This window comes from Mustela nivalis (genome assembly GCF_964662115.1).
Source record: "Mustela nivalis genome assembly, chromosome: 17".
Classification (NCBI taxonomy): Eukaryota; Metazoa; Chordata; class Mammalia; order Carnivora; family Mustelidae; genus Mustela; species Mustela nivalis.
This window is the reverse complement of record NC_139036.1, coordinates 36,740,213-36,757,030: the sequence shown is the minus strand read 5'-3', so window position 1 is coordinate 36,757,030 and position 16,818 is coordinate 36,740,213. Positions and strand designations below refer to the sequence as shown.

The window sequence follows — 16,818 nt, the reverse complement described above, 5'->3', positions numbered from 1 at the left end:
CATTCCATGTAAAGCAAAAACAAAGAACAAGAAATGTTTTATGTAAGAAACAGCATGAAAATAGATTATTAATCTGTAAAGTTTTATGCATGATATGAAATACACCTGGAATCACAGTGTTATGACTTAATGCATAATGATGTGCAAAAGATAGAAATTAAGATGATTTCCTCCATTCATAAGGATGTTCTCTGACATGTTATACCTAGAAAAAATGCTTTACCAATTCTTTTGTGCGATGAAACTGAATAATTGGATTGAAAATCCCAAATCAATAATATAAAGTTTCCTTCAAAGTGTCACCTCTGAAATAATAATCAGTTATGACTTTACAGAATCCTTTTAATAATTTAATGAGGACTGTAAGGCAGAGTATTCAATGCAAGATTCAATGCAATGATCTTTAGGGAGAAGAAAGTTACTTAATTTGCTACTTATAAGAAACTAAAGAAGTAAAACAACACACTAGGGAAGGTATCTCAAAAAAATTACAAAAACAAAAAGGCAAAACAAAGCAAAGACCCACCATTCACTTATCCTAAGGTAATGTTGAAAAACTACATACAATGGAAGAAATATTATTCATATAACCCAGCTATACAGGAAGTCCTAAGAAACTATATAAGGAAAAGGAGTTAATGTGTCCCTTGATTTTTTAAAAGGTAGTATTTCAAATGACTTAAAAGATAATTTAAAACCAGCCTAGGAATGCTAAAAATTGTGTGCTCACATATGAACTCATACTTTGTCTGTATTATAATTATCTCAAATATCTTCAAATATTCTCAAAGATCAGTGTACTTCTACCATGAAGAACTAAATATCACATAGTAGCTTATTTAATCATCTATGTATTCTCCAAAGGGTGAAAATAAAGACAAACTAAAAAAGGTTTCCAAATTCCAATTCCAAATGAATTTTGGCAAGATATGCTGAAATATCTGCTTTTGACTAACGTTAACTTTTAATAAAGCTATACAGTCAGAAGAAATAGGTTTAGATTGGTTGAAAGAAGCTTATGTAATGACTATGTTTGCCATAAACTCTCAAGCATATAGGGAGATAAGCATAAAAGCTGAAAATATATGGAAGGCAAAATAAATAAATAAATAAAGTTGAGCAGAAAAAAATGATGAGAAAGCATTGCATGAGAATAGCAGCCAGGAACACCTTGCTTAAAAAGCAATAATAGTAAAGTATTTAAAAGCATACACACCAGAATATTCCCCTGGGTAAGCAGCCCAAGAGAAAAATGAATAAGAATCACAATTAGATTGTTTTCAGAAAGCAAGATCTCTGCTCATTTATTTCAGTGAGAGGAGACAATAAAATTTAAAAGACGCAGAGAAACAAACACAATAAAGTGTAAATATTATAAATAAGAGAAAATTTTGAAATGTGTATTCTATGGGAATCGTATTTTGATAATGTAGGTTCTAAAGTTTACACACTCTCAGTGAAGATTTCTCTCAAAATCTCGTGTATAAATTTAATATATATGTCAATAGGATTGTCCAAAATTTTCATTTTGAAATGTATTGATAAAAACTAACTCATAAGTGTAAGAAAAACATAACTTGGAGGTAGCCCCATTTCTATTGAAGGTTTCAACCAAACATAAACTTAGGTCTGAATTGGAAACTTTAACTATTAAAAACATGCAAAAAACTGCCTGGCAGGTTTTAAAGTCACAGAAGTCTCATTTGGATTTTAGCATCAACGCTCAAGCTAGGTTCATAGTTGGGCCTCCAAATTATCTGTCAATCCCTTGAGAAAGTATGCACAATTTTATCTACCTATACATGCATTTTTTCAAAAGTACACTGCTTTCTTACAAATTCTTCCATAAAGGAGTTTTAATCCTAAAAGGTGAAGAATCACAGAATTGGAGGGGAAATAAAACCATTAGAACTATTTAGCAATCCATTCACTTAATTGCTGTGCTATGGTCCTAAAGACTCAATAGAAAGCAACAGATAAAGCTGTCTTGGCCACACTGAGTTCAGAGCCTACCCAGAGAGGGGAGTACATACAAAATTACCGTAAAGTATAAAGAGTGGCATAGTAAAAAATATGAGTGCCATGAGGATACATTTCAGGGACAACTAAGCTTTAACTAGGGGATCAAGGCAGAATTCCAATAGGAGGATATGCCATTTAAGAAAAGGCAAGGAGATTTATAAAGAGATATGCAGTTTTTGTTTTTGTTTTTTAAAGAAAAGGGAGTAAGGAAGCCTTGGTGATTGCTTCTGAGAGAAGAAGGAGAGATTCCAAATGGAGAACTCAGTGGACGGTGAGGTATTCACGGAGACAGTACCTGCTGGACCAAGAACAGCCCTGAACAGAATAATGAACACAATGAACTGAGCTGTAGGCACATCAAATGTAAAGGCCTACAAATCACCTTAGGGGTGTCTCCTGGGCTGTTTCAAAATAACAGTCTGGGGCTCTAGAAAAAGATGCTGAAAGGAGATAAACACAGCGGAGCTATTTTCCATGAAAGCCTAGAAGCAAGGGCAAATAGGATTTCCCAAACAAAGAAGCGGGCCTGGAATACTGATATCCTCAAAGATGGGCAGAGGGAAGAGGATCCTGCAAAGACTGAAAAAGAATAGTCAGAGGCAGAAAAGTCTGTTTTCACAGAAATCCAGCAAAGATGGAGTTAAAGACAAATGTTATCTGAGAAGTCCTGTGAAAGAACAGAGAAGGAACACCGGATATAGTAAACAAGGCTGTTTCACTACATGTGAGTGTGGGGAAGAATGCCCATATGGAGGACAGGGGGATGAGATGCAAGTGGGAAAGGGGAAATCCTGACAGTTAAAAGCAGCTACACTTTCAAGAAGTTTACTTTGTTTGACCATGTATCACAATCATCTAGAATAGTGTCAGACACATAGCGGATACCTCCTCGGAATTGCTGCATAAAGATGTGACCAGAAATGGAAGGAAAGGGAGTGACAGGATATGAAGGTACTGGAAGGTACTGAAGATAGAGGTGCAGAGGAAGAGGAGGGGCAGTACTTTCATTCTTAAGTGGAAAAGATTTGAACATGTTTAAATGACAAAAAAAAAAAAAAGAAGTAAAGATAGTGAAGTTGAAAATACAGAAAGATAATCAAGAGAAAGAAAATCCCAATAGAAGGATGTATGCCTTCCAAGTTCTAGGTACATGACTAAAGTGAATGGGAAAAGGATCAGTGAAAATAAGGAAGTCAAGAGACAAGGACAAATGGGGGTGGGGAGGGCTTTACCTCTTTTATATAATTAAAAGCAAAAAAAATAATCTAAGTGTGGGATATATGCATAATGATTGCAAAATATACCCTCAAACAAGAGAAGAGTTTTACAAAAATATATTACAATAACATAGTAATCAAGAAATAAACAGAGTTACAGAAATGGGACTATGTATTTATTAACCCGAGTTAATTAAAGAACTTTGGGAAATGATTTTGGTGGTTTCACTATCTTCCATTTCCTCAACCACTATCATGAAATTGTACAGAAGAGAAGCCAGGGAACAACTAAGTGCCTTGGAAAGTTCATTTACCATCTTTGGCCAAAGGGTATTCATGCAGGACTAAGTCACTACACTTAAGGTAATATAGTAAAAACTTCTAATCTGGAACATTCTAGAGATAAATATATCAATATCTACAAAAGGAAAAAGACACTAGTTTACACTCTATTTCTTATTTTCAAACCAGAAAGAAAACCAGAGTATTAGGATTTTGCTTTTAACCTATTCCTTATGGTTAATTTTCTGACTTAAAGAATGGAAGTTTTCAGGGCACCTGCGTGGCTCAGTGGGTTAAGCCGCTGCCTTCGGCTCAGGTCATGATCTCAGGGTCCTGGGATCGAGTCCCACATCAGGCTCTCTGCTCAGCAGGGAGCCTGCTTCCTCCTCTCTCTCTGCCTGCCTCTCTGCCTACTTGTGATCTCTCTCTCTGTCAAATAAATAAATAAAATCTTAAAAAAAAAAAAAAAAAGAATGGAAGTTTTCAGAAAACACAAGATTTTAAAAGACCACAATTATTTCTAAGTACTCTGTGGGTTCTTAACTCTTCCTAATTCTAAGGAATTAATTCCTTAAGAATTAATCTTTACCCCTCCTTGAGAAATGCAAACTCATTCAAATGCCTCCAGTACTTAACTTCTACTTTAATGGTGGGAGTTTATGTCTAATTCAGGAAGTTTGATTTATAATAAACTTTCACTCTCTCTTACTAGATGGACTGTGAGTTCCATTTAGACAGAACTTATGTTTCCTTCAAAAAATACTTGAAACTTTCGAGAACATAATGGCAATCAATAAATTTAACACAAAATAATGCAAGGAATCCCACTCCACAGTCACAAAAATTGACAAAAAGCACCTTTTGAGAACACTATAGTCTGTATTATAATTATACTAACAGATACATAATAGATACATACATTTCTTCAAGGCTGGTATCTATTCCAAAGGCAAGGGTTTTTAATGCCATAAGGCTTTCAATCTCTGTAAGATCTTAAGTTATAAAAAGATACGCCAAAGCTAACTGACATAAGTCAAAATCATGTAATTATTGTTCAAAGAGACTTCAGAGATCACCTAAAGCAGGAGTCTATACATTCTTTCTGTAAAGGGTCGGAGGGTAAATATTTTAAGTCTTTGTAATCCAAAGGATCTCTGTAACAGACTACTTAACTCTGCTGTTATGTGCCAAAACAACTATAGACAATAAGTGAATGAATGAGAGTAGCTGTGTTCCAATAAAGCTTTATTCATACACACAGGCGATGCACTGGGTGTGGACCTATGAGCTACAGGGTTTGCTCAACCCCTAAACTTGAATCCGGCTCCTTCATTTTATACACAAAGAAACTAAGGCCAGGAGAGGTTAAGCTCTTTGGCAAAGGTCACCAGATAAATAATGGAAGAGCCAAATGCAGTATTCTTTTTTCAAACCAGTTGTTCTTCAAAAACACAAATGCTAAAATGATTACCTTCCCTATATAGCTAAAACAGAATATTCTGTGAAATCTCAGAAAAAACAAGTATTACATTTTCTTTTTTAATTAAAGTCAACAGAGTTTAAAGAACTCTGTAAGCCAGGGACTACCTATCAATCTATACATCTGGATGCACACACACACACATACACACACACAGATATACATCACTGTGTTCCTTATGTGTAATACAGTTCTTGGACTATAGCACATATTCAGTAAAATGTGCTATACGAATTTCAAAATACAAATTAAAGTGCAATTCAACGAGAGGGATATCCATATATAAAGACGCTTTCATTTAAAGCTTTTATGATCTCAAAGAATACATTCCTATTAATTACCTGAAAGTGTAATAACTGTGTGCTACTGATCAGTTAGGGACATTTTAAAGGAATTTTTAATTAAATCATTTAAAAAATAGATTTCTAAAACAGTATACTTCTTCAGATAAGCTATCATACCTAGTAAATCTGCTCCTTCATCCACATCTCCAATTAGGCCTGAGCCAGCTGAAGACAGTTCTTCAAAGAGAGATTCTGTATTACGATCAAAAGCTTTGTTTTCTATGCCTTTGGTGGGAGTGCTGTGCAACAGAAATAACACAACCAAATCAACATATATTACAGACTTTATCAACAGTGTAAAGTGAATACAATAGGCAAATAATTGTCCACTTGTTATTGACATTTAGTACAAAATATAATTTTAAAAGATTTCTAAAAGGTTTCCTATGGAATTCCCATTAAACTCCACAGAAAGAACTGCTGAAGAAAATATAGAATGCTTATTTTTTGGTTATATCCCAGTAAACACAAACAATAAATGACAGCTAACAGAGCACAACTCTGCCTTGTATCAGACATTATATAAGCACTTTACCTAGATTTCCTTACTGAATCCTCCAGCTACTCTACAAAGGAGGTACTATTATCCCAATTCTATAGAATAGGAAACCAAAGAGATGAAGGAATTTCCCAAGATCATTCAGCAAATGAGAGAAAGAGGAAGGATTCAAACCCAGACAGCCAAGCTTCAGAATCCAGGAGATTACCTAACCGCCATGTTTTATGTTGTCTGGATATAAAATGGCATGGGCATTTTATTTTTAAGGGCAATTATAGTATCTGTTAAAATTCAGAATACAAATACCATCTGATTCAAGAATTCACTGTCAAAAAAATCCTACAAAAATCCTGTCCTAAGAAAGTAATTACGAGGGGCAACTGGGTGACTCAGTGGGTTAAGCCCTCTGCCTTAGTAAACTCAGGTCATAATCCCAGGATCCTGGGATTGAGCCCCGAATCAGGCTCTCTGCTCAGCAGGGAACCTGCTTCCCCCCCCCTCTCCCTCTGCCTGCCTCTTGCCTACTTGTGATCTCTCTCTCTGTCAAATAAAAAAATAAAATCTTTAAAAAAAAAAGAAAGAAAGAAAATAATTACGAATGTAAAAGAATGGTCTGAGCAGCATTCTTATAGTAGCTAAAAGCTGAAATGACCTTAATGATCATTTATAGGTCAGAGAGAAGTTATGGATATACATAAATGTTAAAGATTTTTAACTTTATAGTTAAAAACTAAAGAAACCCATTATAAAGAGGTGTTTTTTAAAAAAGCAAGGGAATGCCTGCGTAGCTCAGTGGATTAAATGTTTGCCTTCTGCTCAGATCATGGTCCCAGGGTCCTGGGATCAAGTCCCATTTCAGACTCTTTGCTCGCCAGGGAGTCTGCTTTTCGCTCTGCCTGCCTTTCCCCCTGCTTGTGCACACACACACACACTCTCTTTCTCTCTCTCTCTGACAAATAAATAAATAAATAATAAAAAGTAAGTTACAACACAGTGTATATAAGCCCTTTACAGCATGGAATATGCAAAGAAATGGGAAAATGTGTATGTTTGTGCTTTAATGTTATATTAATAGAAAAAAGTTGGGGTGCTGGGTGGTGCAGTTGGTTAAGTGTCTGACTCTTGGTTTTGGCTCAGGTCATGATCTCAGGGTCATGGGATGGAGCCCCATGTTGGGTTCTGTGCTCAGCATGGAGTCTGCTTAGGGTTCTCTCTCCCTCTGCCCCTGTCCCCCTGGCTTTCTCTCTAAAATAATAAATAAATCTTAAAAAAAAAAAAAAAAAAGTTTGCACAGGACTTCCAGTTAAACGTGCTGGACTAAACATAGTCATTTTCCACCTATAGAACATAGGGAATAGAAAAAGAAATTGCAGCATATGGAATGTGAACAAAACTGTGTCAGATGGAAAACAGGCAAACAGGAGAAAGTGATTTGACCAATCAGAAAAAGCTGAAACCTAAGCCACTAGCGTTTAGGGAGGAACTCAGCATGCTGCCAGAACCTCTGAAAGGACCAGGCACTGAAAGAACCAGCAATCTACAGAAAGATGCATGCAAGGGAGAACACAAAACAGAAGGCTGGGATGAAAGACAGCAGAAGAAGCAGTAAGAGAGAGATCCAGTCCTCCAGAACACAGACCTCCCTCCCCATAGCATTGCTCCCTAAACAATGGATGCCATATCTACATGTTAAAAGCTGGAAACCAGAGAATCAGCATCAATTACTTCAGTTCCAGCAAAACAGCCACGGAGCACAAGACCTTTAAAGAAGGCCTTTATTAAAAATAAAGAGTCCAAAAACAAATGCACTAAGACAGAAGCACTCAGAGCAAAAAGGAGACAACTCAAGCAACAGAAAAAAAAAAAAAAATAGAACAACAACAACTAATTTTTTTCAGACTAAACATTGTATTCACAAAAGAAGAGCAGGATGTTATGAAGAGTAATCTTAAGGTTTAGGGGGAAAAAAAAATCAATGAGGGTTGAAAGATAAAGTTGAAGAAATCATATGAAAGTTAGGACAAAAAAATAGAAGGGAGGAGGTAGAATTATGAGGGTTAGTCCAGGATGTTCAATAGCTACCTAACAGATATTCCAGAAAGAGGAAAGGACAACAGTAAGGAGAAGTAACAAAATTTCTCAGAACTGGGAGATATGAATTTCCAGATGAAAGTACTTGCCACATATAAGATACAAAAGAAGACCCCCTATATCAAGCACACAATCAATTTTTTAAAAGATTTTATTTATTTATTTGAGAGAGAGAGAACATGAGAGGGGAGGTCAGAGGGAGAAGCAGACTCTCCATGTAGCTGGGAGCCCAAAGCAGGGCTCGATCCCAAGACTCCGGGACCATGACCTGAGCTGAAAGCAGTTGCTCAACCAGCTGAGCCACCCAGGCACCACGATCAATGAATTTTTAAAGGGGAGGGGCACATGAGGGATAAAGTGAAGATCCTAAAATCTTCCAGAGAAAATAAACAAAAAGCAAAAACCCAAATGGCAACTCTCAAAACTCAACATGATAATGAAGCAACGTCTTCACAATTCTGAAGGAAAACTTCTGAATATTTTCCAACCTAGAATTTCTGTTAGCCACTCAGCACCAAGTCTGAGATTCTCTCTCCCTCTCTGCCCCTCCCACTTGTGCTCTCTCTCTAAAATAAATCAATCTTAAAAAAGAAGCACCAGCAATAAGATGACTAGGGATCCTGGAAACAGAAGATCCAACAGAGACAGAGGTGACGTGAATTCCCAGCGTGATAGTGAGGTCAAACACCAGGACCAGAGCCCATGACACCTGGGCTGGAAGATGCGAAAAGAAGACCCCAGGATAGAGGGTGCAGGAAAGCTGGCTTTACATTTGGCCATTTTGAGAGTGTTTACATTTATGATTCACAAGGTACCTCTCCTTGAACTAGCAATCGGTATGCAGAAGCCTAAGCAAACAAAACAAAACAAAAATCCAAGAGGTTTTACTAATTCCAGAAAAACAAAGTTGCACAAGATAGGAAATATAATCACAGCATATTCTGTTGCTAACCTGTGATCAGTATCTATATAGTCATAATGATTTAAAAAATGAATGTTAATGTAACAAAGACTGAATTATATTGAGAGGATGAAAGGAAGGTAAGGTGGTGTCATCTTCACTATAAGGTCCACAGCTAGTATCACAGCATTTCTAAAACCAGAGTTCCTCACCTGATCCACAGAATACAGAAAAGGATCTAAGTGACAATCTTCTCAATGCTACATGCACAAGAGTGCAGCTAATTCATTATACAGAAGAAGCCTTGGGGCATTAAGGCTTAATTTTCTCACAGAATCCCAGCTGTGAACAGAAGGAACAAGGAAAAGAAGCACAAGGATGTGACTTAGATACCTGAAGAAAAACAGCAAAAGAGAACTAAGATGTGGCTGCCACCACCGTCACATCCAGTCATGGGGAAGCACGAGTTCTCCGGGGACATGACTCGTGAAGACCGCTCTAAGGTGGTCAGTTAGGTGCTCAACAAGATGGCAGGAGTTGAGTTTGACAAGGACCTGCCCAACAGGAAAGCATGCATCAGCTCTGAGAGTGTGGACACTCTGCTGGAGACCCTGGAGAAAGAGGAAAAGCTGTTTCTAACCCTGGCCCAAAGTAGCCATGGCCTGGAACCCTGGGCCTAAGAAGGACGAAAGGGGGCAGAACGCTGACCCTCTCCTGCCCTCCAGACAGACCTGGGGCCTGGCAGTCCTGCTCAGGGACGGGTGTTTCTACAGACACCCTCCTTTAGCCTGCTGGCCCTCCCCAGCATCCCTGCAATGAAGCTGAGCCACTTTTGTTGAGAAAAAAAAAAAAAAGAGAGAGAACGAAGTGAGAGACACTGCCTCTTGAGAATGGTACTAAGGGGTGGGTAGGGGCAAGGGACTACTATTGTCCTTCATATTTTGAATTATTACCATTTGACCTTACTATTAGACTTACATGCATTAGTCTAATAAAATTTATTTTTTCATTTTTAAAGAGGTTCAGGATGATAAACTGAAACTACTAATAAGTGGCTGTGTCTCCTAGGCTTAGGAAAGGAAAGATGAAAAGCAAATTTCACTTCTTACACTCTGCATTGTTTTCTTTTTTCTTTTCTTTTTTGTAAGAGAGAGCATGCACGTGCCAGTGGTGGGAGAGGGGGAGAGATAGGGAGAGGGAGTGAGAACTTCCCAAGCAGGCTCCACACCCAGAGCAGAGACCGGCACAGGGCTCACGGCTCAACGCGGGGCTCTGATCTTATAGGCCCTGAGATCATGACCTGAGGCAAAATCAAGAGTCAGACACTTAGCCAACTGTGCCACCCAGGCACCCCTGCGTTGTTTACATTTGTAAATAAATAATAAAAAATATTTTCACAGAACAAGGCCTTTGGAATCAGAGTCCTAGATTGAATGGCAGCTCTACTTGCTGACTAGGTTATGTTTGCCAAGTTATTACACATTTCTGAGCTTCCTTAACTGTAAAATGGGGATGAAGACATTGACTTCATAAGGTTGTAATTAAAATTATATTACATGATTGGGGCGCCTGGGTGGCTCAGTGGATTAAGCCACTGCCTTCGGCTCAGGTCATGATCTCAGTGTCCTGGGATCGAGCCCCGCATCGGGCTCTCTGCTCAGCAGGGAGCCTACTTCCCCCTCTGTCTCTGCCTGCCTCTCTGCCTACTTGTGATCTCTCTCTCTGTCAAATAAAATAAATAAAATCTTTAAAAAAAAAATTATATTACATGATAATGATGACAATAGTACTAACATTTATTCAACTGGGCCCTTTGCCAATGATTTAACACACCTTGATTGATATAATCATAATCATCTGAGGTATTATCACATTTCCTTTTTAAGAAGGAGAAAATACATGTCAGATTCAAATCCAAGGCAGTATTTGAACCCACACAGTCTTACTCTAGGTTAATGCTTTTAACCACAATTGTAGTGATCAATAAATGGCATGTATTTTTATAGTTCTTATTATTAAAAGATAAATGTTATGGAAGAAATTAAAAGAAACGCAGTAGCTCCTGCGTGAAGTTCCTGAACATCCATACACTTTAGAATACCTTGATTAAGATGATAGGTAACAATTCTCTTCCCAACACTAAACAGGCTCACCATGTAATGAAACTAATTTCTTCCAATAATGAGATCATTACAGTTTGATCTTTTTTTGTTTTGTTTTTTTGAACAGGCTCCACACCCAACATGGGGCTTGAACTCACAATCCTAAGATCAAGAGTCAACTGCTCTACTGACTGAGCCAGCCAGGCATCCTGAAACCATTACAGTTTTGAAGTGAGTACATATGCTTCTTCCTGATCTGGTAGAAGGAACAAAGGTTGCTCCAATTGTTACTTCCCCCTACTCCTGTTTCTATATTTCCCCAATTCTAAAAAGTATTGGTTACATCTTGGCTGTCTTCTTCCTCTATCCTTCTATATACTCCTAATCCCTGATGCTGCAAAGGCAACATTTCACCACAAAACATTTCGACCACTTACAATGTCCAGTTTCAAAAATGGAAACTAGAATATAATATTAATATTTCTTCAGCAAAACATGTGAATGCCCTTTATTTCTGGCAAGAGACCAGAGAATAACAGTATGCTTCTCGGAGAGGGGAAAGAAAGGATAAAAATGTCTTCATCTTAAAAAAAAAAAAAAAAAAAAAAGTCTTCATCTGACATTGACAGTACCTTGAGCCTTTATATCCACTGAGATCCTTGTCCATATCCAACTCAGGAGTGGATTCAATGATTGCTTGAACTTCTGACTTCTCTTCATTTTCAGCCGAGCCTTGGGAAAAGGACAAGATGACATAAATAATGCATATATCACATACTGACCCTAATATGAAAATCCTGTTGCTTCAATGGTTATAAATACATCATTTGATCATAAAATAATTTTAAGGTTGAGTTCTAGGAAACATGGGGTTAGACAAGATATCATATATTCTAAACAGTGAGTATCAGAAACTGATAAATAACCAAAGTTTTTACTTGTATTTCTTGGGACACAGTCCATTTTATCCTAGGGCAGAACTCCTTGTTTGTTTATTTACTAATTTAGGTGTGAAATACAGAGAAATTAAGACTACTGTCCTACCTTTCAGGCTCTCCATTCCCCAAGCTCCCCAAATCTGTCTCTCAAAAACATTGATCATCATCCCTTTTAAGCTTACTGGTAATTCAGTATAATTTTATAAATCTAAAGCAGTAACACACCTAAGATGTATCTTTTCACACCCACATAATCTTTACCAGAAAATAAAGAACTAGCATCACTTACCTGTTGATACATTTCTAGTTTCTTGGGCTACCTGTACTTCAATATGCTTGCTTATCTCTGATTTATTTGGTGTATCTGCAACCTTCACAAATCCTTCATTATCCTCCTTTAAGGGAGTATCAGTAGGAAGTGTGGCCACATCTGACGCAGCTGTTGATGCTGGAGTAGTAGCTTTAGATCCTCCTTGGCTAACATCAGAAAGTTCATCCTAAAAATAAAAAGAATTATTGAGGCAGGTTGTGCGTGGTTGGTTCAGTCAGTTAAGCGGCCAACTCTTGATCTCAGCTCAGGTCTTGATCTCAGGGTTTTGAGTTCAAGCCCTGTGTTGGGCTCTACGCTGGGCATGGAGCTTATTTAAAAAAAAAAAAAAAATCATGGGGAAATCTTTAAATGATTAATTTATTTTAAACCATTTTCTTAAATGGGTTAAGAAAAAAACTTGCAGAAAAAAAATTCTATTAAAAAACACTAATAGAGGCACCTGGGTGACTCAGTTAGTTTAGCATCTGCCTTCAGCTCAGGTAATGATCTCAGGATCTTGGGACAGAGTGCCAAGTTGGGCTCCCTGATCAGCAGTGAAATCAGCTTCTCCCTCTCCCTCCGCCCCTCCCAACACCACTCACTCTCATGTCTCTCTCTCAAAAAACAAAAAACAACAAAACAGCAGGTAATAAGAAGATTCTGAATCTCATGAGAGATTCAGAGTTTTGTACAGAAACATCCTGCATTCAGATCATCTGAAATACTGTTAAAAGGGCAGATTCTAAGCCCAACTCCAATCTTTAGGCAGCGAGACCAAGTAATCTGCATTTTAAAAAGAAATCCAGGTGATTTCTATACTCATCAAAATGATAATTACTACTCCAGGGTCCACAAATAGTCTTTAGGGACACATTCAGACTGAATTTTATACAAAAATTTGTGGAGAATGCACTTTTCTGGAGGAAAAAAATCTACAACTTCTATCAGGTTTTCAAAGAGGTTTGAGGCCCCCAAATAATTAAAAACAGTTGTCCAAAAACTGAATTGCTAGGTGGCATATCTGAAACTAATGTAACATTGTGTGTCGATTATACTTCAATAACGGAGGTCGGGGGAGTAGGGGAGGGGATTTTTTAAAAATACCCCCCCCCCAAAAAAAGAGGGGCACTTGGTGGGCTCAGTTGGTGGAGTATGTGACTCTTGATCTCAGGGTCATTAGCTCAGGCCCCATGCTGGGCACAGAGCCTACTTAAAAAGAAAAGCAAACACAGTTGTGCAATGGCTACGGATAATGAGGCAGTTCTTTTAGAGCAAAGTACCCAGGCCTTTAAAAAAAATAATAAATAAATAAATAAAATAAAAGAACCTAGAGCAATTGGGTGGCTCAGTAGGTTAAGTGTCCAACTCTTGGTTTTGGTTCAGGTCATGATCTCAGGTTCGTGAGATAGAGCTCTGTGTTGAGCTATGTGCTAAAAGTGGAGTCTGGGATTCTCTCTCCCTCTCCCCCCAAATAAATCTTTAAAAAAAAAAGAGAGAGAGAACCTGACAAAAAGTTTACAAGTAGTAGGAGGAGGAGAAAGAAGAAGAATTAGGGTAAATTAGTGAGTTTACAATTCACTAACTGTTCGACCTTGGGTAAGTTACATATTCTTTCTTTATCTATTTCTTATTTGTAAAATAGAGATAAGGTACCTAATTAATAGATTATAAATTATTCTACATAAAGACTACAAAGTGTTCACACATACTGAGTGTTCAAAACGTTAGCACCTGGAACACCTGGGTGTCTCAGTCAGTTAAGCATCAGCTTCAGCTCATATCATGATCTCAGTGTTCTGGGGATCGAGCCCTACATCAGGCTCCCTGATCAGTGGGGAACCCTGCTTCTCCCTCTCCCACTTCCCTCTGCTTTCTCTCTCTCTCAAATAAATAAAATAAATGAAAAACAAAAGTTTTGCAATTTTTATATAGCAAATAAAACAGTATGTTATGCACAACTGAGAATTTTGGAAATGCATGCTTTTGGCCTAAAGCAAAAGAATATATAAACGGGGACGCCTGGGTGGCTCAGTTGGTTGGACGACTGCCTTCGGCTCAGGTCATGATCCCGGAGTCCCGGGATCGAGTCCCGCATCGGGCTCCCAGCTCCATGGGGAGTCTGCTTCTTCCTCTCACCTTCTCCTCGCTCATGCTCTCTCTCTCACTGTCTCTCTCTCAAATGAATAAATAAAATCTTAAAAAAAAAAAAAAAAAAGAATATATAAACGTATTAAGTTATGCTACTATGGTAGAGGATGATTTTTGGGGACTTTTATTTTCGTCTTCAAAATTTTATTTAACTTTAAAGCACATTGTTAAAAATGTTACAGCTAGAAAAATAATGAAACAAAATCCATATCATTGAAAAAAAAAACACTATGCCAATCAAAATTACATACATAATCTAAGCTTTATATTATGCTATCTGGGGACACCTGGGTGGCTCAGTGGGTTAAGCCTCTGCCTTCAGCTCAGGTCATGATCTAGGGGTCCTGGGATCGAACCCCACATTGGGCTCTCTGCTCAGCAGGGAGCCTGCTTCCCCCTCTCTCTCTGCCTGCCTCCCTGCCTACTTGTGATTTCTCTTTCTCTGTCAAATAAATTTTAAAAATATTAAAAAAAAAAAAAGAAAAGAAATTCTATATTATGCTATCTGAGGAATTTGTCTTAGGTCCTGAGAAGTCAGAGAGTGTTCAAATTAAAATTTAAATTTTAAATTCTATTCAAGTATAAGAAAACATTTTCAGCATGCAGTCAACTACCTGTGCTATGGTGGAAAGAAATGACAATGAAAGCAACCACACTTGGGGAGCTTTATCACCAAAATACTTAGCTTTATAACATTAAAACATTTTCATGTTTCATCTCCATTCATTTAATATCAAGAATTTTGATGGAGCACAAATTTCACTACCAAGAGTGGCTGAATGTGGGGCACCTGGGTGGCTCAGTGGGTTAAACCTCTTCCTTCAGCTCAGGTCATGGTCTCAGGGTCCTGGGATTGAGCCCCGAATCGGGCTCTCTGCTCAGCGGGGAGCCTGCTTCTCCCTCTTTCTCTGCCTTCCTCCCTGCCTACTTGTGATATCTCTCTGTCAAATAAATTTTAAAAATCTTTAAAAAAAAAAAAAGGAGTGGCTGAATGAATACAAAACCAATTACCAGATGAGAATGCAGGGTGACATGAATTATGATAGCAAATCAAGAGCTCTTCATCCAGAAGATACGTTTGAGAGAGAGATTATATATATATATATATATATATATATATATATATATAATGGAATATTACTCAGCCATGAAAAAGAATGAAACCTTACAATCTGCAACAAGAATGGAGCTACAGAGTGTTATACTGAGTGAAATAAGCCATTGAGAGAAAGACAAATACCATGATTTCACTCATACATGGAATTTAAGAAACAAAACAAATGAGCAAAGGAAGACAAAAAGAGAGAGAGAGAGAGACAAACCAAGAAGCAGCCTCTTAACTATACAGAACAAATAGTTACCAGAGGGAGGGTGGGTAGAGGTATGGGTGAGTAGATGGAAAGGTATTAAAGAGTACTTTTATCCTGAGGAGCGCTAAGTAATATATGGAACTGCTGAATCACTATATTGTACATCTGAAACTAACAGAACACTGTATGCTAACTGGAATTAAAATTAAAGAAAAAAAAAAAAAAGACGTTTTTATCCCTTCAACAGTGCCCCACAGCCCACTCTTCAACCCTACCCCAGACTCTGAGGGTTGTTTTTTTTTTCTATTTTTTTTTCTATTTTTGTCTATTTGTAAATGTTGAGGGGTGTAGAATGTCACAGAATGTGAATGCCATACCAGCATGAGTTACCCACTGAAGAGGCTGAGTATCTTGGCCCTACTGACAAGCCTGAGCTCTAACACATGGTTAGAACCCAAGTGTTTACCAAAGACCTTCATCCTAGAAAATTCCTGCTATTTTCAGCTTCTGAGTTTATATTATACTTGGACTTGAAAAAATAACTGGTCAGCAACCAATTGTTTTATTGCTCATCATCATTTAAGAAACACACATATCCACAACCAATAATGATCCATTTACCAAAAAAAAATCTCCCCTGAGATTTTGAATCTATCAAAGGAAAAATAAAACAGTATACCCATGTTAGCATATGATACTTACCTAAAATGAATTTTCAGTGGCATGGGAAAGTCCTTATATGTTAAATTGGAAAATATATATATACTTTTAAAGAAATAAAATGTATATATGACATCATTTATAACAGCAAAAAACTGCAAACAACTTAAATGCTCCAAAATAGGAGATTAAGCAAACTACTTACAGATCCATAGAAGAGAATAGTATGCAGCAATTAAAAACTGTGCTGCAGAAGGTTATTTACTGAAATGGAAAATACTCAAAATATTTTGCAAAGATGCTGGGGATTAAAACAATTCAGTATGGGGGCGCCTGGGTGACTAGTCAGTTAAGTGCCTGCCTTTGGCTCAGGTCATGATCCCAAGGTCCTGGGATCGAGCCTCACATCAGGCTTCTGGCTCAGCGGGAAACCTGCTTCTCCCTTTTCCTCTGCCACTCTCCCTGCTTGTGCTCTTGCTTTCTGTCAAATAAATAAATAAAATCTTTTTAAAAA

At 37.6% G+C, this 16,818-nt stretch overlaps 1 protein-coding gene across 5 annotated transcripts in view; it reads right to left on the bottom strand.

Moving 5' to 3' along the window:
- The window catches only part of SPAG9 (sperm associated antigen 9), a 136,332-nt gene that overhangs the window by 39,436 nt on the left and 80,078 nt on the right, over positions 1–16,818 (bottom strand). For all 5 annotated transcript variants that reach the window (XM_082704587.1, XM_082704586.1, XM_082704590.1 and 2 more), the window contains 3 exons: positions 12,166–12,373; positions 11,571–11,670; positions 5,463–5,584 (listed from right to left, as the gene is read on the bottom strand). In XM_082704587.1, coding sequence (XP_082560713.1) covers positions 5,463–5,584; positions 11,571–11,670; positions 12,166–12,373 — 430 coding nt within the window. The remainder of the gene's footprint in view (positions 1–5,462; positions 5,585–11,570; positions 11,671–12,165; positions 12,374–16,818) is intronic.